Genomic DNA, 23,191 nt, shown 5'->3' on the forward strand with positions numbered 1-23,191 from the left:
TTTGATATACACATGCCATACAGTTCTAATACATTTGTAACACAAGCATCTTATATCGATCATGTTGATATTCACAAATGACATATAATTATTTAAAAAATTTAAGATAGCTGTGTTGGCAGTATCTCCCTTTTTCACGGTGTCCAACAGCTGATTAAGAACAGATTAGTTAATCCTCCCCAGTAGTCTTTATGGATTTGTTTGTTTAAATTTATTAACAAGAGGAATACACAGTCTGATCTGTGAAGACTGAGCCCAGACATTCCCACAAAGACTACAGTTTTGAAAGTCTTAATTTATACAGTGATAAATTAAACATGCAATAAAAATTGTTAACATTTGCCAAACAAAAGTTATGGTGACAACCTATGATAAATGCAGTTGCATCATTTAGTCAATAATTTATTCCAGAAAAGTAAACAAACATGAAGGTGTTCTTAAATAATAGGTGTCCTCTCAAAATGAGATACAAGGGACTGTCCACTTTATGTGACAACACTCTGGTTATATCCTTTATCCTGGGTTTTTTTCAGTAAGTTTGTTTCAACAGGCAAGAAATACAGACTTACTTGTTAAAATTTTGACTGCTGCTAGGATAGATTCCCAAAGCCTGGGTCCTTGGCTCCTGGCGTGGAGAAATTATAATCACTACAATGCAGCTTGTTTAGGGACCTCTGAAAGGAGAGGCCATTATTAGAAGGGCACCACTGATTATAGTTATTAAGAATCTCATTGTCAAAATGGGGATGTGTGTGTGTGTAGTTTCAGCTGTTTAAGCAAACAAGAATGCCTGACAGGATGAGCACATTATAGAAATAACAAATCTCATATGAGGATCATGAGGGCCAACACCTGTCATGTATGCTGTGGTAAACCTATTGTTAGTCACTGTCACTTGAGAAGTGCTCAAAATGTCATTACTGAGATGTCATCAGTTTCTTGTCACCACTGTTAGTGTTAGAAATGAATGAGAAGGTGAGTATTGCATTTTTTCTTGCTTTCTCCATACTCTCCCAGGTTTGTACTTTTTCAATGTGCATGTCTATATGTTTATATCTTTCTATCTGTGTATGTATGTATGTATCTATCCATACACTGGCATACTTAAAAAAATGATACACACAAATGTCGACCTGTCTGATATCAGTAAAAATAATAAAAACATAATTATAAAAATTCAACATACATACTCTGAGACATAAATTCTGTGGATGCAACTTTAAAACAAACTTTTTTGCAGGTGTAAGCCTCCTGCATCCCCTATGTAAGGGGCTATACTCACCCATATTTCTGGCTACTTCTATAGTCTAACTCCAAGATTAAACAATACCAGGGAAGGGAATATTCCCCTACTCTGGCAATTTACCAATCTCACACAGCTGTCAACCATTTGTTTTGTTGACCAAAATGTACTGACAAAACAAATATCAACATTAAAGATAGTCAACTAATATAATGCGTCCTCTCTCTCCCTCACTCTCTCTCTCTTTATATATGTATATATATATATATATATATATATATATATATATATATATATATATATATATATAGATACATAGCTATAGATAGATATATAGATATATAAATATAGATGTATGTGTGTGCGTGTGTGTGTGTTTGCAGTTTGTTCTGCAAAATGTTGCATTTCTCAAGAGAAAAAATGTTATGTATTTACCTGATACTTTGGTATTGTCATCTGCAGGGTTTGCTGAAAGTGGTTATGCTAATGTGGATATGATTTCATTTGGATAAGTCTTTTTTTGAACCAGGGCTTCTGGAAGAGTTTTAATGTTTATCGTGTGTAGTGTTTGTATAGTGTCTCTATGCATGCAAGTGTTTATGACTTGGATTTAAAATAAGGGCAAGGTTAGGAGATAATTATCATCTTGTACAGGTGTGTATGGTATGTGTTTGGTGTTCCATCAGTTTTCTGAAGTGGTGATATTAGGGAAAGAGTTTTTCATAAGATAATGTGTAGGTTTGGGTTTAGGGGAAGCAGGTTATAGTTAGCATATGAGTATAATGGAATACGGGGCTAGTACTATGGTCCCCCCACCCCAATCAAACTCCAACATGCCACCTTTAGAAGCATTTCTTTACTCTCACCACTTTCTAACTTCCAAGAAAGAGAAGCCTTTCAGCAGAAGTTTGTTCTGTGCACAGTAAGCTGTGTAGTTTTTACTAAAATTGCAGCTGTCTCATGAACTGCCCAGTGTCAATCGCTGAGCTGGCACCCCTCAACTCATACTTGAGGAGTGAAATAAAGAGTTCATGCACTGACCTGGACCTACTAACAAGTGCAGGTTCAATTCAGTGATGATGTTGTATTCCTGAACTCCAGGAAAAAAAAAAGAAAATGTTTCTGCTTTGAAAGACTGTAACAAACAGTTTACTACAAGTTATACCACACATGAAGCACTGAAGCAACCACTTTGGTTCAATCCTGACTGTAAATGCAGCATTTCAGTATCAGCATTTAAACGAATACACTGCCAACCAATTAATATTCTGGTTGTGCCCACTAACACCTTGTTTCCATCACAGCTTCTATCTTGCCTTATCCTAGCTATGCTTTTGTATAAAGGCCACCACATAGCTATGGTCATTCTTCACTTACTAGTACTATTTGTTCAAGAGTGAAATGAGGTGGGCTAAATGAACCCCTGATCCCTGATGTTAGTAAAGCTTTGTAATTCTCTTTCCCATCCCTTCCTCCTCATTAAACTTACAAAGTACAGAGTGTTCCTCGCAGTTATTAAGTGGTTGTCTACCTACTCTAAAGACCTTTCACTGTATCAGTCAACAGTACCATGTTCCTCTACTCCCTCTTCTGAAATGAGTTAATCAAGGCTCACTTCTGAGTGCAGTACCCTTCACTGCTGTTAGTAATTAGTTTATAACTTAGTATTCAGAAGGACAAGCTTCTTGATATGGAGATGCTCAGACAGTATTGAGCAGCAGATGCTCTTCTTACTGAATAAAAACAGCCAATCTCCTTACAGATGCCTCAGATGTTTAGCTTGCTTACTTGCCCAGGATACATTTATCATACTTAGTAATAGAGATATTCAATGGTAGTAATTCAGAATCTATGCTGCTGGGTTACACTTCTTGTTTATAAGCTTGGTGCGTGTCTTATCTTTAATAACGTATCATGCCTTTGTGCTTTTCTGTTGCACTGTATATCATTTTTCTCTGTCTTGTACAATGGGTACTAAGTGAGTCATGACTGAAAAGGGGTAACATAGGGTAAGGTGCATAACAGACATCCCCTGTATTTGTAGCTCCCCAGATGTGAAGGACGAATATCTTGTTTTGCCAAAAATGGCTATCTTAAATGAAACCACAAAATAAATTCAGTGCAGAAAATAAAACCTGCCTTTACTGGGCTAACATAAAAATGGTCAAGTTACAACATTGTACCCTGTTTAGAAAATGATAATAACTAATTAGCTAAACAAATAAATAGGTCAGTAGATACAATTTATAGATATAATATGTATATGCTCATGGCAGAGTTTTCCTGAGGTTTGAAGTTAATCTTTATTTTTTTTTTGTCTCTGTAATGATTCTTTCTATAGATCAATAAACTTAGTGGAAAGAAACTCACATCACACTGCTAGTGACTTCACCACTGCCTACTGTTTACTACAACCTTACAAAGTCTCTAAATCTAAATTTGGTCCTGAGTTGCATATGCAGATATATATATATATATATATATATATATATATATATATATATATATATATATATATATATGTATGTACAAATAAATATAGTGGGAAGAGCTGTTTATTACAGTATAACTTGTCTCATTATAGCTGCTGGGAAAGCTCATCAAATATCCAAAGAGATACAGCATTTCAATATAGAATTCATTAGTTCAGTAAATGAGCGCTGGATTTATTCCTTTTTTCATGTAGATTTGTGAATTTTGAGATGACTGCACACTTGACCTCTGACAGCTGCTGCAAGTAGAAAATCACGAAGCTGAATAATAGTTTTGAAGACAAACAAAACATTGCTTTTTGGATTATTTGACCCAGGGTCACTGCTTTAATAGACTGTGGTATGCACTGTGCTACCAATAATATTCTTCAGAGTATCTATCTAACTGTAGTGAAAAGACAGTCTGATTTTTTCACATTACTTGAAATACAGCTACTGTACAGAAATATAGATATGTCCAATTAAACATTAGTGGCATTAGCAAGAATTGTGAATGATTATAAATCACTTGTTAATCTCCTACTCTGCCAAGCATATACTTTGTCCGGTCTGAGGATATGCTGTACAGGTATATTCATGTTGGCACATTTCCTTATCAGTATTTTGAATGCTAGCTCTGCATAAAATAACTGGAAGTCAGTGGGACTGGTGTACTGAATGCATGTTGTTAAAGTACTTAGGAACACAAGTGCATTTAGAGATACTAACAAAAGATGGCCAGTCATTTAAAAAAGCTAAGGTCAGTGCTGCAGATGGACCCAACACAGTAGCCCTGAGTCTGCCGTGGTGACACCTTTTCTTTGGTCTGTTCCATGCAAGCTCAAACTCCTCTTATTACATGTGCTGTCATACTTGCATCCCTGGGCCCTTCCACTATTACTGTTTCCTCACATCTTGCTTGAATTGTCCACATATCAAACATACATAGCCCTACGTCTTCCCGTTTCCTTCATTTTCATATTTGCTGCCCTCACTGTAGTGAATCCAGAACTCATCCTACCTTCATTTGTCTTTACTCTCCTCTGATATACTTCTATGATACTATATGGTCCAATTCATATCCCACCGCCTCCATTCCCTTCATCATTGTGATGAACATCCATTACTGCAGATGACCTTCAGAACTATCCAGATTAGATGGCTATGGGTTCTAGCTCCACCTAAGAAAACGATAGCATTCTAATGCTGAAAACTACATTGCCCAGCTGGGTTCTAGGTCCGCCTAAGAAAAAGACAGTGTTCTAATGCTGAAAAGTACATTGCGCAGCTGGGTTCCAGCTCCGCTGAAGAAAAAGACAGGGTTCTAATGCTGAAAAACTACATTGCCCAGCTGGGTTGCCCAGCACACAGCCAACTCCACCAGAACCACAATTAATAGAGCCAAAGCAACAGCCACGACAGTGCCTTCAAGGAGCCTTTGAAGGCACTGTTGCCAAGGCACTAAAGGTGAATAAAGATTTTACCTTTTTCTGATTTTCTGTGACTCACCCTGTAATAGTTCTTCAGACAGAAATATCTTGTTTATGTAGTGCTGTTTTAACAACGCAAACCCTGAATATTCACATTAACCTCCTTTTTCATAAAAGAAAAAGTATCAATCAATGCTCTTCCACTAAAGTAAGTCTTTGCCTGGTCTATATCCAGTAAATCAGGAGAATGTGACTGAAAGCAGAAAGTGCAATCCACACAAACATTATACACAATTTAATAGGAAGGAAGGAAATCTCTGAGAAATCTTATCAAGATCTCCAAAATAATTTCTGTATGGCATCTACACCATCATGCAAAGGACAAAACAAAGGAGAAGATGTATAAGCTATTTAAAGATGTTCCTTAGACAAAGTAACAACATCACACACACACACACACACACACACACACACACACATACACACACACACACACACACACACACACACACACACACACACACACACACACACACACACACACACACAGAAAATTATAAGAAATGACTTGTGCGAGTACATAAACACTGGAAAAGTACCACTGCATAGTGAAGTCTCAGGATTTTATGCTGTCCCTGTTCCAGTCTTCGATACCCTAAAAATCGGAGCACAAAAGAGAGAAAGAATGAAAAAACAACGACACTAAATCCCATTCTCTAAAGAGCAGTCCATTTGTTACAAAAACTCCAGCATTGCTTTCTGCCCATCAGTGCACTGAAAAGTCAGAGGGACAGAATTGGAGACACTACCCAGTCTGGACCTAGTAATAGCCTTTTCATTACTACCATCCCTCTCTACTCTGTACAGGCTCATGTCAGGGTTAGGGTGGGAAGTAACCATCAGTACCCCTCATTCTGAGGAGATAAAGACACCTGTAATTAGGAACCAGTGGGAAGTACCAGTTCTCTCAGTTGATCTTATGCTTAAGGTGAAAAGTTATTTAAAAAATATAAGTTAGTCTCATCAGTCAAAGAGTATAGGAATCATGCTATAGGCTAGCAAATGACTCCTAAACAAACATAAATGTTTTGTTTCTTATACAAGTACATTTTGCAAAATAACTATACCATTCACTTGGCACATACAGAAATGTAATTGTAAGGATAAAAATTGTCATAGCCAGCATCAAACAAATAATATGGACAATTATGGAATCTGCAAGACTAACACACTAGTCAGGGTCAATTGGTGGTACAATGACATTTAAGACTCTAAGATCAAATGGTTATGGTTTCTATCTCCACCACAGAAACTGATTTTGATTTCTGTTACTAGTACAAGCAGTGTAATATAAGAAGGATAATGCACTGCAGAGTGTGCTGTCTTTCGGATCAGATGTTAATGCCAAGGTCTCAGGGTCCCATTTGGAAGATCCAAGATAAAGGCATTATAACTAGATAAGCATTGCTGAGTTCATGCATCAGTTTAATAAACAGATATACCCTCTTGCTTTTAAACACTCATTTTACATTTTAAGCTTAAAATGTAGTAAGAGATTATTTTAAATCAACATTTTGTCTATCAAATTCTTCTGTGAGAATTACCTTTTCATGGCAAAAGTAGAAAGCAATGTTTCACCCAGCCATACCCAAGGTAAAAAGGGCATCATCCATTGCACAGTTATGGCAAAGAAGTCCAACACTATGTTCAGGTTAGCACTCTTTTTGCTCGGCGGCAAAGACCATAAAACATGAATAACAGAGGTCTTAACAACTGGTAGATTTATCCTCAACAAATCAACATTAACAAAAGACAGGGAGAGACTCAGAAACACCATTATCTATTGAAAATAAAATTAACATTAACTCTGTACAGTTAGCAGGTTATAACTGGGCCCTGGGTTCACTGATTGCACTTTTCTTGAAAAAAATAACATTGCTATGAATGACATTTTGTTCACTTCAAGCAAACATTTCTAATATGCAAAAACTCTATAAATGTATTTACAACAAGATTATCTGCATCTGAAACAAGAATTTCACAAACTGAAGAGCACATGACCTCAACCTTTCCCAGACTTTTCAGTTTGGAGAAAACAGTAGTATATACGATGATCTTGCAACTGATCTAGAGGGACACTCAAAAAAGATAAACAGTAGAAGCCTGAGTGAAAACCATTTTTGCAGAGAAGCTCCAGGATGTAGTGTAGTAATTTTTACAGTATTAGCTTGATCTTCTAAAGTATCCATCGCATGACTGATGGACGCCACATGACACTGCACTCTTCTCCCCTCACATCTCAGGGCAGTCTTCCATGAATACTTTATGTCAGTCTTCAATGTTTTTCTGATTTGATGCAAGTACTGCAGCCAATGGCAAGGATATTAGCTCATTGTTTCTGCTTACCTTGTTGGAATGTCCAAAAATGGCATACTGTATACCATTAACATTACAGAATAATGCAAACAATTCAGGATGAATTTTCATTCTACCATATCTTTAAACTGGAAAGGAACTCAATGTACAGCTTACAACAATCCCAAGCTTTCTCAGATTTATAAGCAAATTTCTTAACACCATTTGTACCTCAAATCTAAGTTATTTTCTTGTCAAATTGCCTAAACAGTATTTATTGCTGTTCATAGAACTGCTGTTTAGTATATAAAAGTCTTAAACTGTGCAACTATACAATCCTGTTCATTTTACCATGGTAATGGTGAGCCCATTCACCATCGTCTAAAACAAAACATGCAATCGAAAGAAGCACTATAGTTCTTATGTAATACTTAAAACAATATAGCAAGTATTTCCTTACAGTATTATCGAGTCCCCACCGTGTCTTGAGCCTCTGTAAGTTAAACATATTAATTTTGTATGTCTGTTACACGTGTGTAAAATTTCACATCAATATTTGGATGTTGGCCAAAAGCGGGGTAGAAACCCTTCAGAGTATTTAAAATTTGTCAGTCCTGTGGTCATTCCTGGTTGTGTCATCCATCTGTCATTGATTTGTTTGGTGGTGGCTTGATCACTATACTGCATCATGAAATATGTCTGTGGGAGAGTTCACACCCAAGCCTCTACTAATAACATTGTTCCCTGTTTTTGAGTGTGCCTGTAGATCAGTAATGAGTACATAATGCTGTCCAGTGTCTCTTATGTGCCTCAAGAGAATAAGCATTTCTTCCTGGTATATCATCCACTAAAGAATATTGCAGTTTGTGATGTCTCCATAGAGCGAGAGGGTACTGTTTTCCTTATAACTTTACTCTACTTTCATCACTTCCTACTATTCCTTTTCTGCTTTACCTTTTTACTAAACAACCATTCAGATGTGGCTATGTAGTTTAGCCTGGACATTCTGAAACTAAAGTTATGCAGCAAAGGAAATATACTTAGATATGTACCTTTGGCTTTTTAAAATAGTATTTAATTCAATGATTTATGCAATATATAAGCAAACTTCATTATATATCTGGGGCTTTCATCTGCTGGATATCCAGGGTTGCATGTCTTGACATTTTATCTGATTATATCGTATAATGGCTTTAGCATGGGATATACACAATTTGGGCCAAAGCTGGAAGCTGATTTCTATATCTTTTCTAATTATTGCTGGCTATGACTCCTGTTACTCACATGGCTTGTTTTTTTTTCACAAAATTGATACTTATAATAATGGATTTTGTGATGACCTACTCATATCTAATACAGCTTCCAGATTTTTAAAGAAATTACTATAGCGATGCTAACATTTGTTTATTGTGACTTGCTAATAAATACTATTTACTTGGCAAGTTCAGCCTACTTTTTTACGAAGCTCTCATTTTAACTACTTCTTAATGGTGATATAATACCAGCCTATATCATAGCACTTGTTTGCATAATTTCAGTCTAATCAACCTAACAGCAAGTTTAGGGTATATAATATTTGAAACTACTCATTCTTATTAAAAAGTAATTAATAGAATATTTCTCTGAACATTTGTTATAGAACAAAAATGTATGTGTGGATTAGGATCATTTTCTTCTGCGACAAATATTCTTAGTATAGACCACCTTGGTACCAGGTGGCTAAACTGTGAGTTAGTTATTGTTAACAGCTCTTGATAGGAAAAATACATTTGTATATAGCCTTGTAAATAATTCAGTTTTCTTGTTTATTATCAAGTATGATGTTATGTTTTGTATAAAACTAGTTATTAAAAACTCAGCCCTGAGATGGTTAAGATTAGATCCTTGGGGAGGGTTGAAATTTATATATCTCTACTGAGGCTAGAATTTGTTTCTTTTGTTTTTCTATTTCCAAGCAAACTCTCTTAATTAACTTCTTACACGTTTTCTCAAGTAACTCTCAAACAGTGCCTTATCCTTCTTATCTATTTTTCTGAAGTTGTAATTGAGTTCTCTTATTCAAAATTTAGACAAAAATTGAACATCTATAAGCATTACCTTTTAAAAACATAACAGTATTTAACTTACAGCCAAGAGAAAACTGTTTTGACTTCTTCTCTATAACTTAGGCAGCTTCATCATTTGTTGCTAAATAAAACTTGACCCTAAATCTTTTAGCAGCTTTAAGTTTAAGTAATTGCAGGTGTTCAAATAAATAAAAAAAATCAAATTCAGCTAAATGAATTAAGTTTAAAAAGCTCTATATGAGGTATGCCCTCCTAGAATGCAGATACAAAGAAATATTAAAAGGTTCTTTGTTGGTCTCGATCTTTCGACCTTTGCACTCTTTGAAAATAGATTAGACTTCTTATGCTGCCTGTCAATCCTTCTCAGTAATATTGCCTATCATAATGTCATCTTAGTGGGGTTTGAAGCATGATACTAGGATACATTTTGAATAAAAGTCAGTCAGAGGCAGTCCACAACCAATGTGAACAGACTTGACTGCATAACCTAAGTACTACCTATGACTTATTACATCCATATTGACTTTTATATCTTGATAATATTAACTATACTTTTTTAACTGTACTCACCTAGTTTTTATCTCTCTAGAATCATTTTTGTGTGCAAGTGTGTGTGTGTGTGTGTGTGTGTGTGTGTGTGTGTGTGTGTGTGTGTGTGTGTGTGTGTATAATTCTGCACATGCCCAGGTTTACCAAAATTGTGGAAGCCCTTAGCAACATTAAAAATGAACTAATTAAAGAATTCACATACATACATACATACATGCATACATACATACATACATTGATATTTATTTTAGTCTCAGGTAGGGTTCAGTGAACATGGTCATAAGGCAATTAAATTAGTCTAGCAGCTGACAAGAAAAAATACTTTCAAAGCATGATATCTTTAGAAGAACAAATCTTACAGCTGCACAAGGCACTTCAGTAAAATTTCATTCAGGATAAATCTACTTTAGCAGAATTGCTGAGAAATATTTTTAAAAAATTACATCTTAAAACAATCTTTGTTTGAATACACCTCTATAGCTAACTACTTAATATGATGTTCAAACCACTCTAAATGACTAACCTCTGTCTTTAGAATCTAGCATCCATGTAATAACATCCAAAAACCTTTTTAATGTATAGGTGTCCTAATTAAAACTTATGATATGATAGAAATATGTCAAAATATACCATGATATAGACTCTTGCCTTGAAATATACTCATCATTTTGTATACACATAAAAGTACAAGATATGAATCTTTTCCTTCTGGTCTTCCAGCCTTCATTTGCTCCAGTTACTTATGAAACAAGTTACAGTTACCATTTAACCTTAAAGAAGTACATGATTCCATAGACACTATAGCATTATCCAAGGCTCCCTGTTATGATTGGCATACCCCTGCATGCTCTAGCACTAATTCTGAAATAATCACATTTTTTGTAATTTATCTGCATATAAGAGCATACAGTCTGCAGCCCTATCTAAATCAGTCCTGAAACATCTTTATTTTAAAACCAAATTTGAACCTGACCTTAATCCCTCACTATAGATTTAATTCACTTATTTGTTTATCTTACTTTTATTACAATGGTACCTACAAAAAGATACCACTCTTATAGCTAAATGCATAATCTTGAAATACCAAGTATGTTTTATACAAGAACATCAAACTTTGTATAGTAATCCTGTGTTAGAACTTATTTTCATCATGTGATCCATATTCTTAACCAAAAAGTGTTTTTGTTTTAGATGCCAGCAAGGTACTCAGTAGTGCTCATACTCACTATTTATTTAAATTCTTATAAATATTCCACTTACTTGCTAACTCAGGTATATAATTCACATTCTTTACAGTTGGCTTTCACAGTGCTCTTTGTTACCATTTTAACATAGTCTACATCTCACACATCATATCTGCCCTTCATATACTTCCTTTCTTAAGAACAACTTTTCTTCCACTATACTAACTACAAACTGCTGCACGGAATATCTTTTGCAAAGCATGTTTTGAATGGCATTCTGACTTATCTAGACTATCACTCATTAGCCCTTAAATGTCTTTTTGAAATAATAAAGTTGCTAGTTACAGTTTATACCTAAGTAAATCAACCCTACTTCTCTTGTCACATCAAAACCCTAATTTAACTGCCAATAGTATGTCATAAATTCAAATTATTTCAGTGTAAAGTATAAAACAGTCCCCAAAGACACAACTCAAATAAACTTTTTTTGGTTTCCCTTCTGCTTCATTCTTTCCAGTTTACTACAATGTCTCTATTCATCACTGGGTTCATCAGCCTCTCCTACAGCTCTGAGACTACCTCTGTTGTAGAGCCGGGGCTGATAAGGAACCTAAGGGTGTCTGGAGGGAGCAGACTGCTAGTGCCAGGGGATTTTTTTTCTTTTATGACTGACCCCCCCCCCCCATTTGCCTCTATTATATCAAAAGGGACAGTTCCCTATATGGGTCATGCCTTCCCACAGGAAATGCCTAGACAATTGCCTTCCTTGCTAGTACCTGAGATACCCAAGATGATAATTTAACACAATCAAAATAAACTCTGAGAAAAAATGCATTTCTATAATGAAATCTGCTTTATGGTGCATGGAGTAAATTAAATTTAATCCTTTCCCCATGGCTTTCTACTAATGTAACAATTGTATAACAAAAAATTTCATCTGCTGTTTCAAAAATCTAGAGTGTTCAATCAATAGATTTTTTTCAAATAAAAACAAATCAAGAATAAGCTCAAAGAAATTTTCAAATCTTAAGTCTAAAGGCATCATTAAAAGCTCTGACCTAAAATTCTTCAATACTGTATCTCAGCTAATATTACTCTTTCAGAGATCCAAGTCATAAACATTAATCTGATGATTGAATAACTGCATGGATCACATGTATAAGAACCTTTATTCTTATGACTAAGGGTCCTTATAGATGGGATTCATAAGATACCTTATTCTTATGACAAGTGTAAATGTTTAACTTTACTCTTTCTGTATTTATCAATGAAAACCTACAAAGATCTTTCATAAATTATCAAAATCCTTAACAGCTGATAAACAAAAATATTTTGAGAATCTCAATTTATCGTTTAAATTGATGATTGATAGAAAACCCCAATATTACTACTAACAACTGTTCATTAAACTATAAAGATGTTGTAGTACTTGAACATAAACAACTATGGCATGTTTTAAAGGATGGTACAATAGCTTTGTTAAATTATTGGTACTACAAAGATGTTTTTTTGAAAAAAAAAAATATTGGTACTAAATCATTGTTCCACTTCTGTATGTATGCTACATTGCTTGAATCGATGCCAGTCAGTCACAAGATGACTACAAATTGACAAATAGGCATGTATTTGGGATATGGTAGGAAACTCGAGATCCCAGTGAAAGTGTGTATGGATTTAGGTAGGGCATGAAGAACTGATCGGAATGCATCCCAGCTGGAACTTATTTTTTGAACCAAGTCTTTTGAGGCAACAGTGCTAACCAGTGGATAACTGCACTATTCAAAAGTAAGCAAGCAACACTAACTGCACCAAAGCTGTACACCTGAAGAACATATAGCATTACAACAGCAGGAACAAGCAAATGGGAAATATAAAGTGTAGTAAAACAGCATGGCTAACGATACACATCAGGTGACTAGCAGAAAACAAATACTTCTAACAGCATTAGAGTTGCATGGCTAACTGTTCCACAGTAAGTTGTCAGCATTAATGTAAAATAATTAACCTTGTCACAGAAATGCATGGCTAAATGTCGCAAAGGAAATCACAAATAATAAGGAAAGGCACAAGTCCCAAGAGCTGCAGCAGAAATGCCTGGCAAAATGGCTTGACACATTTAATTAGCAGCAAACACATAATGTTGCAGTCCCCACTGAGACAAGGCCAGCTAGCTGTCAGCCTTATCCAACTCTTACTACCTGTAAGCTGCTTTCAGGGGGTAGACAGTTTAAAACTATCCAAGACAAAATTATTTTGAGACTCCTAAAAAGATTGTGCTTAATGGAATTGTGAGTAGCAAAAACAACAACAAAAAACTTCAGTTCCAAGAAAAATTAATAAAAGGTTTGGTAGGCAGCACTAAGGATTAAGGTTTTGAACCATTTCCTGTAGTCCACGGGCTGGTTCCTTCAGCTTTAGTTTGCCTATTGTGCAACTCTGAACAAGTCACGTTATCACACAATGCTCACAGGTCACTCCTGAAAAGGAACATAATTGTCTGATGGGCTTACCTGGCCAATAAGTAAGTAAAAGTACAATGAGGGGGACTTAACCTTCCTTGGGAAAATAGGACAACGTTCACATAAGGTTTGCATCTATGCTAAGTTTGGTGTTTTTGGTACAAAATGGGAAAAATCTGAGGCTACTTCTTCTAGCTAATGATATATGCCCCTAATAGGAGGTGGGTTAAGTATGTAGGCAAACTGGATAGGGACAATGTTAGATAACAAAATTGGTACAATAGATGTCAAGAGGAATGAATATACCCTTATCTTACTATTTTCATATAGGCAGCAGTGAAATGTGTAACAATTTAACGGTCAGTCAGTAGTAAAAAGGGGCACTCTTGTCAACTCTTTCAGTATTATCTGGACATTGTATTTTATCCCTACAATGACTGTTTAGTTCCTTCTCTGCATCTTACCTAGTTACTTTTCCATGTTTTCATTTCTCCTCATGCTCTACTTTGCCAAGCTAACATTCGTTTTGCTATCCTCTGTGAGTACAGGAGACATTTTTAATTTACTTATTCTGTTTATCTGAATCAGTTTCAAACTCTAATGTCTTATGGCAGTCCCTGAAGTTTAGCAGAACTGTTTGTCCATCCTCCTTGATATCTTCCTACTTTGCCATTGTCACAGTCTATTTGCATTAACTATTAAGACAGACTATAAGCAAGCAAGCTATCTGATAGGATTATCTACTAAATGAGGGAGGACAACTTTCTGCAGGGAAAAAACAGATTAAGGAGCAGATTTAAAATCAAGCCTTTAATCTTACAGTAGTAACTGGTTTCATTGTTGTCACATTATCAGCATTAAGGATTTGGCTATTAATGTCAAACACTTCTTAAAATGAACAAAGAAGCTTTTGACATTATAAGCAGTCATAGTAGAGAAGTAATTTATCAGATGTCTCTTTTTGTATCCCTCATTAAATGAGTAATAATTATTCTTTTATGCAGGTGTGATATGATCATGGTGATGTATAACTTTTGCAGTACATATTTTATATGATGTACTTTTTAATACATACAAAAAAATGATATCATCATTTTATTAATTGTCCCTGGTAGATCTACTTTATGCTCAAGTATCTAAAGAACAAAGTAAGTGAAACTTGGGTGTCCAGCTATGGATGACAATTTACATGAAGTTTTCCTTACATGTCATCTCCATTATCATGACAGCAGCATCAACCCATAGTCCTCACTCATTTTTTTCATTGTAAGATCAAATATAGGCACTTATTTTCCCCAGTCATGATCATGTCAGAAACATCGATGCATGGTCTGCATTTGTTTTTCTTATTTTAAGACCACTGCAGAGGTACTGATTTTCCTTGGGGATTTATTTATTTAGCTGGGTACCAAACACTGTGTTCTACAACCTACATTGCCTGGTCATGTTACCAGCTTGGAGAATCAATGCAGAAAGCTGAGGGGAAAAGCACTAGCTGGCACACATTATAAAGTGGTATGCAAATCACAGTATATTACATCTCTCTAGATACTGCAGCCCAAAAATAAGAATCATACAATGTGGTGAACTGGGTGCTACATGGAGTGCATTTTCCTGTGTACTTAGCATACAAATCATTTTGTAGCTGCTATCTATTAATTAGGTCTTTTAGTATCAGTTATCTAAATTTGTGGGCAGGTTGCTGGCATAATCTTACCTCATGACTCATTAGATAATAAACATTTCCTGTTTCATATTCTTGTGCATCTCAGTAAGGGTGTGTTTGCATACATACTTGCAAATACCTCTAGTATTCTAGATTCCCTTTCTACATTTTACAGCTTTTCTACTAACTCTAGTGGCAGGGGTAGAATATATCAGAAGTATCCCATTTACTACGTCAGGAATGTAATTACTATTCATGATAACTGCAGTATGTCACCATAACTGATTGGTGACAATGTAAGCCCACGTCTTTGTTCTTAATGGAGCCATAGCAGCTAGCTCTGCAAGGCCATGGGTATTGTGGTGTTTATGATGTATACATTCCATATATACTGTATGACATTTTGCCTGATGTACATTTTCGCTTATTGTATTTTGCTTTAGGTAAATGGCTGGGAGTGGTACTGACATGATCATTTTAGTAACCATATTAATGATAGGTAGGTAGGTATAGGTAGGAAGGAAGTTATCAAAGAGTACTAAAGCTGTAAATGAGTTGCTTCCTGCCCCCCCAGGGTACATGTTTTAATTCCATCCACCTTCATTTGCCTACTGTGTAACCCTAAGCTAGTCACTTACCACACATTGCACCCTAGTTGCCCCTGAAAAGAGACAATTTGCCCAGTGGGCTTACCCATACAAAATACAGGTTAAGAAAAATAGAGAAGGAAGGGATAAGTGCTACTCTTTTGGGGTTAGATTGACAAATGTTCCACAAGTGCAATGATCATATTATATTATGTTATATCTGAATGTTCCTGTTATAAATAATGTGATTTCATTTCATTTTAGATCGTCAAGAGTTGTTTGTACTTCAGAACTCATCAACTGTTTCAGATGAAAAAGATCACAACGTTACTATTAATGGTAAGTAATATGCAAAAATCTGGCACTTTTTGCCTTTTATTGTTAAACTTTGCATTATGTAGCAGATTTCCTTAACCATGCTGTTATGCTCACTTCCCTTATTTGATCAATAGAAATAATGACTCACTTTCTGTTTGAATAGCAGCTTCTTAAGTAGCATTCGATTTTTCATTCAGTTTTTCATAACTTTGCCTAGGTAGTGTGTAGTTACACTTTTAACGTTCTTCTTATACTGTGCTCACAGCTTTCTCAAAATCTTGTTGCTTCATCTTTGTCCATCTCTAGACTCAGCTTTGCGACTTTTTTCACTCTGATTTGATACTTTTATATTTCCTTCTAGACATCCTTTACCTCTGCTCACAAGTTTGTCTTTATTACTGCGATGTGTGCATGGAGTTTTTCCAAGCTGAATTATACAATGTCATGAACAATGTAGAAGGCATATGAGAAACAAGCATTTCTTAGAACACCATATTAAAACGTCAGAAAATATTGAAAAGAAAAGTTTTGAAAATAAATAAGATCAAATATCAAACATAGCTCTTCTCCTTTAGACTGCTTTTTTGAAGAGCAGCAATCTTGGACTTAATAGACATCAGTCTGGATTTTTGGTCTTTTTGTCAACACATTTTAGGACTCGGATTAGAATGGTTACCATTTTTCAGTAGTGACTATTTGCTTCCAATGGGGATAAACAGCAGCAGTAATTATTAGATGTGAATCAATAAAATTACAACATATGAGGTAGACGACAAGTGTAAATTAAAGCTAGCAGGTACAAATTAAGACATCAGTCTTTATGTGAATTCAGAATGTTAAGTTCCACAGTTTATCAGTGTTGATTTATTTAATTACGATGATCTCATTTTTCACATTCCTGTCCATACATGGCATTTAATGCACTGGTTAGTAAACCCAGACAATGAAGAATGTATGATGTAGTGAGTTTGTTGCTAGTTGTTTAATGTGGTATTTCTAATATCACTGTTGCATTCTGGAAAAACAGTGATCTGATAGCTTTTAATTGCACAATATTTGCTTCATTTGGGAAACGTTGCCTTGCAGGTTTATTACACTCTCAGTAAATATTATGAGCTTATCTGATGTGTTTGAAGTTCTGCAATGCTGCACTTTATGTGATATAAAACATGTTTTCTTCCATGATAAGTATCCGCTAATAGCAAAACATGAAATAAACCTGTTAACAAGATAAATTGCAGGAAGTTACTTTGGACTAAGTCATTCATTCACTTTCTGATACCCAGCTGTATGACACACTGTGGTGTGATTTATGATTGATAGTCCATAATGCTGGCTACGTACTGGTATAATTATGTTATAAAGCTGCCATAGGTAAGAGTTAGCAACATGAATGTTTAGTATAGAAGAAATCCTGTGCCCGTGGTTTGACTCTCTCAGTTGAATTTGCCCAATATGTAAGCAAGAAACTTAACTATACAGCGATCCTTGGTTGCCCTTTAAAAAAACAAGGTTTGTGTCTAGTGGGTTTACCCAGTTACCCAGTTAATAAATGAAGGCAAAAATAATCAGATCAAGTAACCAACACAAGAGTTTTTTTTCCTCATTTAGCAAACACATATTACAGCCCATAAAATCTGATGTGGAGTATTTTAAAATGCTTTGGGATGGTTCTGAAGCAAAAGGTAAAGCAGTAGAAATGACGAGAATGATCCTAATTTTTGTTATTATGAAGGCAAATATTTTATACCAGCCAGTTTACTGTAACTATGTCAAATGATGATTCAAGAGATGATGTAGTTATGAGGCATATAGTACATGTGTCAGTGGTGCCACTGGTAGCACACTTTGGTGCAGAATGCTGGGTGTTCTTTTCCCACAAAATGTAGCTGGATTGCTGACCCTGCATATGTGTGTGTTAATGGTGTGGCAGGTAGAACATTCACCTGTGGTACAGAATGTTGTGTGTTTTTTCCCCCACACCAGTTGATTGGATTACTAACATTGCATATGTGTGTCAGTGGTACAACAAGTAGAACATTCGCCTGTGGTGCAGAGGGCTGTAAGTTATGTTTGGACTGCTGACACTGCAATGTAGCTTTAGGGTGATGCTGCACTCCTGAATGTTTCATTCTTTGGGCAAGATGTTCAGTAGTGGTCCCATCTGATTGAGTTGGTGGTAGCTCAGGGTAAATATAAAATATCCCACAGCACATATTAAAAACAGTAGAGGAAGTTCCCTAATACCCTGGCCAGATTTCCCATAGTACTTTAAATACAGCTTTGGGTCATCCCTGAAAAGAAGCCATTGTTCTAGCACAAGTAACCTGGTCAATAAAGAACAAGTAAATAAAATAGGAAGTATGCATAGGACTAAATGTGAGGCTTCCAAAATGGAATGATTGTTTTGAAGTTATACATTTTAGATTTATATGAGTGTTATATGAAATTGTCCTCCAAAGGAGCTTAAGAATAAGTGGAACAATCTATTTCTATGCAAAGTTAAATCTGCCATCGAATAGGTGACATATGTTCATTCAAGTACCTTTTTTCATTATTATTTATTGTTTCAGCTCACTTTGACCTTTTCAGTGATGTTATCTCCTCAACCATGCATCTTCTCTTGCCCTCATTTCTATCATCTTTGTCTACCTTCTACAGTAGTCACAGTCAGGGTCTTAAAATTCTAGCTAGCTTTTCCCATAATTTATCTTTAGATTAGCATTTGCTTTGTTGCCACACTTACCATAACTGAATCCTGACATTAATGACTAAACAAGTGGGGCCAGCAGTGCACATTCCTATCTCTGTGCTTTGATCCTTCCAACACCTAGGTCTGCTAATCAGAGTTGTTTTTCTCAGATCATAATCAGAGCTTTATCCCTCTGTACCACAGACCTATGGCCAGGACTCACTTTGCTTTGGATGTCAATGTATTATCAGTTGTTCTTTCATGTTATTTGGATGATATACATGGGAGATAGTCCTGTGCATTTTGAGGAATGCCAACAGGCTGAGAATTTGCCAAGTTAAATGAGTCTTTAGACTCTGCATTTTAGGGTGTAGAAAATATGAGTTTACAGGTGCTTCATCTTGATTAAAGCATTTTAGGTGAAAGTCCAGTGTTAATGCTTTCTTTCACAGAGAACATTCATGTTACATGACTCATGATTTCTTACAGGATTTCCCACTTCTCGTGTTTCTTTTTGCAGCTTTAATTGTTTTCATTGGGACATTCGAAAAGCAGGACATTCATGTGCACTTTATACTAATAAAATTTAAAGCATCTTTTTTTTCTTGTTTCTTGGACCATGCCTTGCTGTTTTTGTGTTGAGATATATGCATTTCCATGCACAACAGCCTTGTTTAGTGGAATGGGATTTATGCAATTAACCAAAGTGTCAATAAGATTTTAAGATGCTATACCAATTCAAGTAAAGGCTTTAAATGTCAGTACCAATATAGTTAAAATGTTTATATAGTAATCACCAGAAACCTCAATAGTAATGAATATCACAGTTTTATTGCTTTTCATTAGGACGCCATCTGTAACTGTGTTAATAATTAGCAATAAAGCTGTCATGTTCCTTGATGAAATCCTGGTGTACTGCTTAGCTCAAACTCACCCTTATTCATTGGGTCATATTATTGTAGAAAATAAACTAACTGCTGTTAAATCCTCAACCCTAGATCTTTTATTGCCCTCATATGTTACCAAGTTTATCTTCTACACTAATTACAGGTAGGATTAATATTTCACATCTACCACTAGGTGAACCTTTGCTGATTTTTCACATCTCTTAAACCTAAATTCTGATATTAACCACTTAACAGGTAGGGGCCAACTGCATTATCTAGGGATAGTAATTAAATAATCACACTTTAATAAAACAATCTATTTGCATTCTTTCATTACTTTGTTTCATAGGTATAGCTAGCTTTGATTTTAGTTCTGTTCCCACCACTGTTACTAGTTTTTCATTCAGGCTGTTGCATTCCATAGACAGATTATGGTAATTGTATGTCCACCACTAAACTATTCATACCACTGATGCATGGACTACAGTTTGATATATTATAATGTGCGGAAAGAGAACAAATAGCTGCAATATAACAAATCTACATAATCTCATCAACATTCTGTACAATAGGTTATAAATGTGGAGACCTCAGCCTACAACAGTACTGTAAAGCAAATTCATCAAATGCTTTGCTAGGACTTTAACAGTATATCACTAGTGCACAAAAAGTATTTATATTATGGACAGTCTAATATTCCATATCCTGTAAATGCACATGCAGTACCTTATTTCACTTTTTGTAGGGCAATCTAACTGTATAACTGCGAAGCCTGATACTGTTTTGTGCTAAAAATTCATACTTTTTCCAAAATAGAATCTGTAGCTGTTGTTATTTTAGTGAAAGTAAGTGTAACTAAAGCCAGGAAAATCAGTGATATATCACTTTTTATTACCTAATCTGTTGCTGGAGTAGTGACTCCTTTATGGAGTCAGATTTCGATCAACCCTGTGTAGTGGTCCTGAGTACAAAATGAGATGCAGAGCTCATGAATCATTTTGTAATCTTGTAAGAGACTGCTCCTTACATAGGCAGGCATCTGCTGGCATACAGTTTTACAGAACTGTCAGTTTACTGCAGAAATCTTACCATATACTATAAAAAATGTACAGTGTGCCTTCACAAAATAGACTGGTATACCAGATGTTTCCACTAGCCTGTGTAATGTACTTGTGTCTAGTTGAGGTTTTGCAACATTTTTATTTGCATTACAAGTTGTTAAACACTAATGTGAAAATATGGATCAAGACAGGCAAAATATATGCTTGTTACCTATAAACATTGGCTAACGTAACATTTTGAAAGCAGTGAAGGATTATTATCTTAAGACAAGATTCACGGATGTTGTCTACCACACCTCCCAGCTGCTGATGTTACAGAAAATCCCTGATTTAGCCTCATATTTTTGCCGTCCCCCTCTTAAAGTGTTTGATTTGCTGTTGTAGCCAGTAAAGCCAGATACTAGCATTTCATACCCTTTGTTCCAAAAATGCATGTCGATATAAAACCTGCTACTAACTTTTTAAGTGATTTAGTGTAATATTTAAAAAATTGTCCCGATTTTATGCATTTGTCCCTCATTATTTTGACTTTGTTCAGAATTATTTTTTTAGCACCTTCATTGAATTATCACTTAAGAGGTCTATGTCAGATGATCAAGTTTTCAGAAGCTCGAAATTCATACGGTTGAGACCATATGATTGAGTTTCTAAAAACTTGAATATCAAAAAAAAAAAACACAAAAGTTACCATTTTTATGTTTTTGCAGAGGGACAAGCCCTCCTGCTCCCCTCATGTGGGGGATGCGCCACCCACACTCCCTGCAAGTTATATATAACAACTCTGAGATCCCACTACATTGAGGAAAAGAGTAAATTTCCTGTGCCACATTGTACCACAATCACCGCTCAAAAGCTTCAGTTTTTCAAAAACTCAGTCATATGGTCTCAACAATATGAATTTCGAGTTTCTGGAAACTTGGTCAACTGAAAGGGACTCCACTTAAGTCTTAAGATATAGGCAAACATGCATTAACAGAAAAGAAAACAAGCCATTTTAACATTTTGCCATTTAACATATATTATACATCACATATATTGTCTTTCTTTATAATTATCAGTCCAGCATTACATAAATTGCTGCCTTCCCTTAAATTTCACTTCTCCTGAACAGTATCCTGCATACATTGTTCCTACAATTTATATTTATTTCTATGTAATTTGCTCCTTCCCTTTTCTAAAGATCCTTATTTCAGTTCTTTTATCTCTTTTATAATATTTAGTACTTCAAATATAGTTACTTGCTTTAGACTTTGGCTTCCATTTTCTTGCAATTGTTTTTTGACAGCCAACAGAATTAAACTTAATAAGGCCTTACTGTGTCTAAGCAATGCAGATCCTGTGTCCCAGCTCAAATGAATTATTCCTTAGTTACAGCCATTTGCTCACTCAATATTTCTGATAGAGTACTCTGCTAGAACTCTAAAAATCTGCAATCTCATTACACGTCCAAAACATATGTATCCAGTTATCTCTTTCTTCCCCATCACACATCCAACATTTGCTATGTACCTGAGAAAAAATGATTTGAAGTCTGTTTGAGATATAAAGATACCTATGCAAACACTTCTAAGCAAAAATACTAAACCTTCAGGACTTTGTTGCATACTTGCGAGTCAGGCATATGTCCTGTCACTGTTCCCTTATAAATTGCTTTTCCAATCTCTCTTCTAAATCTTTTCTAACCTCCCCTGATTGATTCATATAGTTATCCTGCAATAATTTATATGCCCTACTAACTACCCCATTTTTAACAGTAGATTCTATTCTAAATTCAATGAAAAACTTTAACAGAACAGGTCTTTCTCTAAGGAGTCCTCTATCCCTTTCAAATTGCCTGTACTCTGATATCAGTCCTTGGTAGGGAAGGCAGTCTCTATCTAGGCTGCTGTCTAAATGTTTTCTTGGCCTCATCCCACTGTTACCTTTCCCAATACCTAGGTTCTTTTGCCAGTTTTCTCCACTAAATTCCAGCCCTTCTTTCCTATTTGTTTGTACCCCTACTTACAGACATTATTGTTGACAAAATCTCATTTCTCCATGTTCTTGTTGGCTTAGTTCTTAATTCTTTCTATGAATATAATATTCTGTTTAGTTGTTATTATTCTCCTTAAAAGATCCACATCCAAAATCTCACTCTCTCTTTATTTTTTGAATCCCCCCTCCAGTGTTTCATCATCATCCCTTTCCACTTTGAATTATAACCTTCTGCTCGTGTTATTTGTA

General features: G+C 35.4%; 1 protein-coding gene across 1 annotated transcript in view; it reads left to right on the forward strand.

Moving 5' to 3' along the window:
- Window positions 1-23,191, forward strand: part of LOC122788124 (corticotropin-releasing factor receptor 1-like) — a 1,637,729-nt gene that overhangs the window by 439,651 nt on the left and 1,174,887 nt on the right. Inside the window, exon 3 of the mRNA XM_044055063.1 lies at window positions 16,275-16,349. Within this exon, the coding sequence (XP_043910998.1) occupies window positions 16,275-16,349 (75 nt within the window). The remainder of the gene's footprint in view (window positions 1-16,274; window positions 16,350-23,191) is intronic.

This window comes from Protopterus annectens, chromosome 13.part0 (genome assembly GCF_019279795.1).
Source record: "Protopterus annectens isolate FY-2018-M chromosome 13.part0, PAN1.0, whole genome shotgun sequence".
Lineage (NCBI taxonomy): Eukaryota > Metazoa > Chordata > Ceratodontiformes > Protopteridae > Protopterus > Protopterus annectens.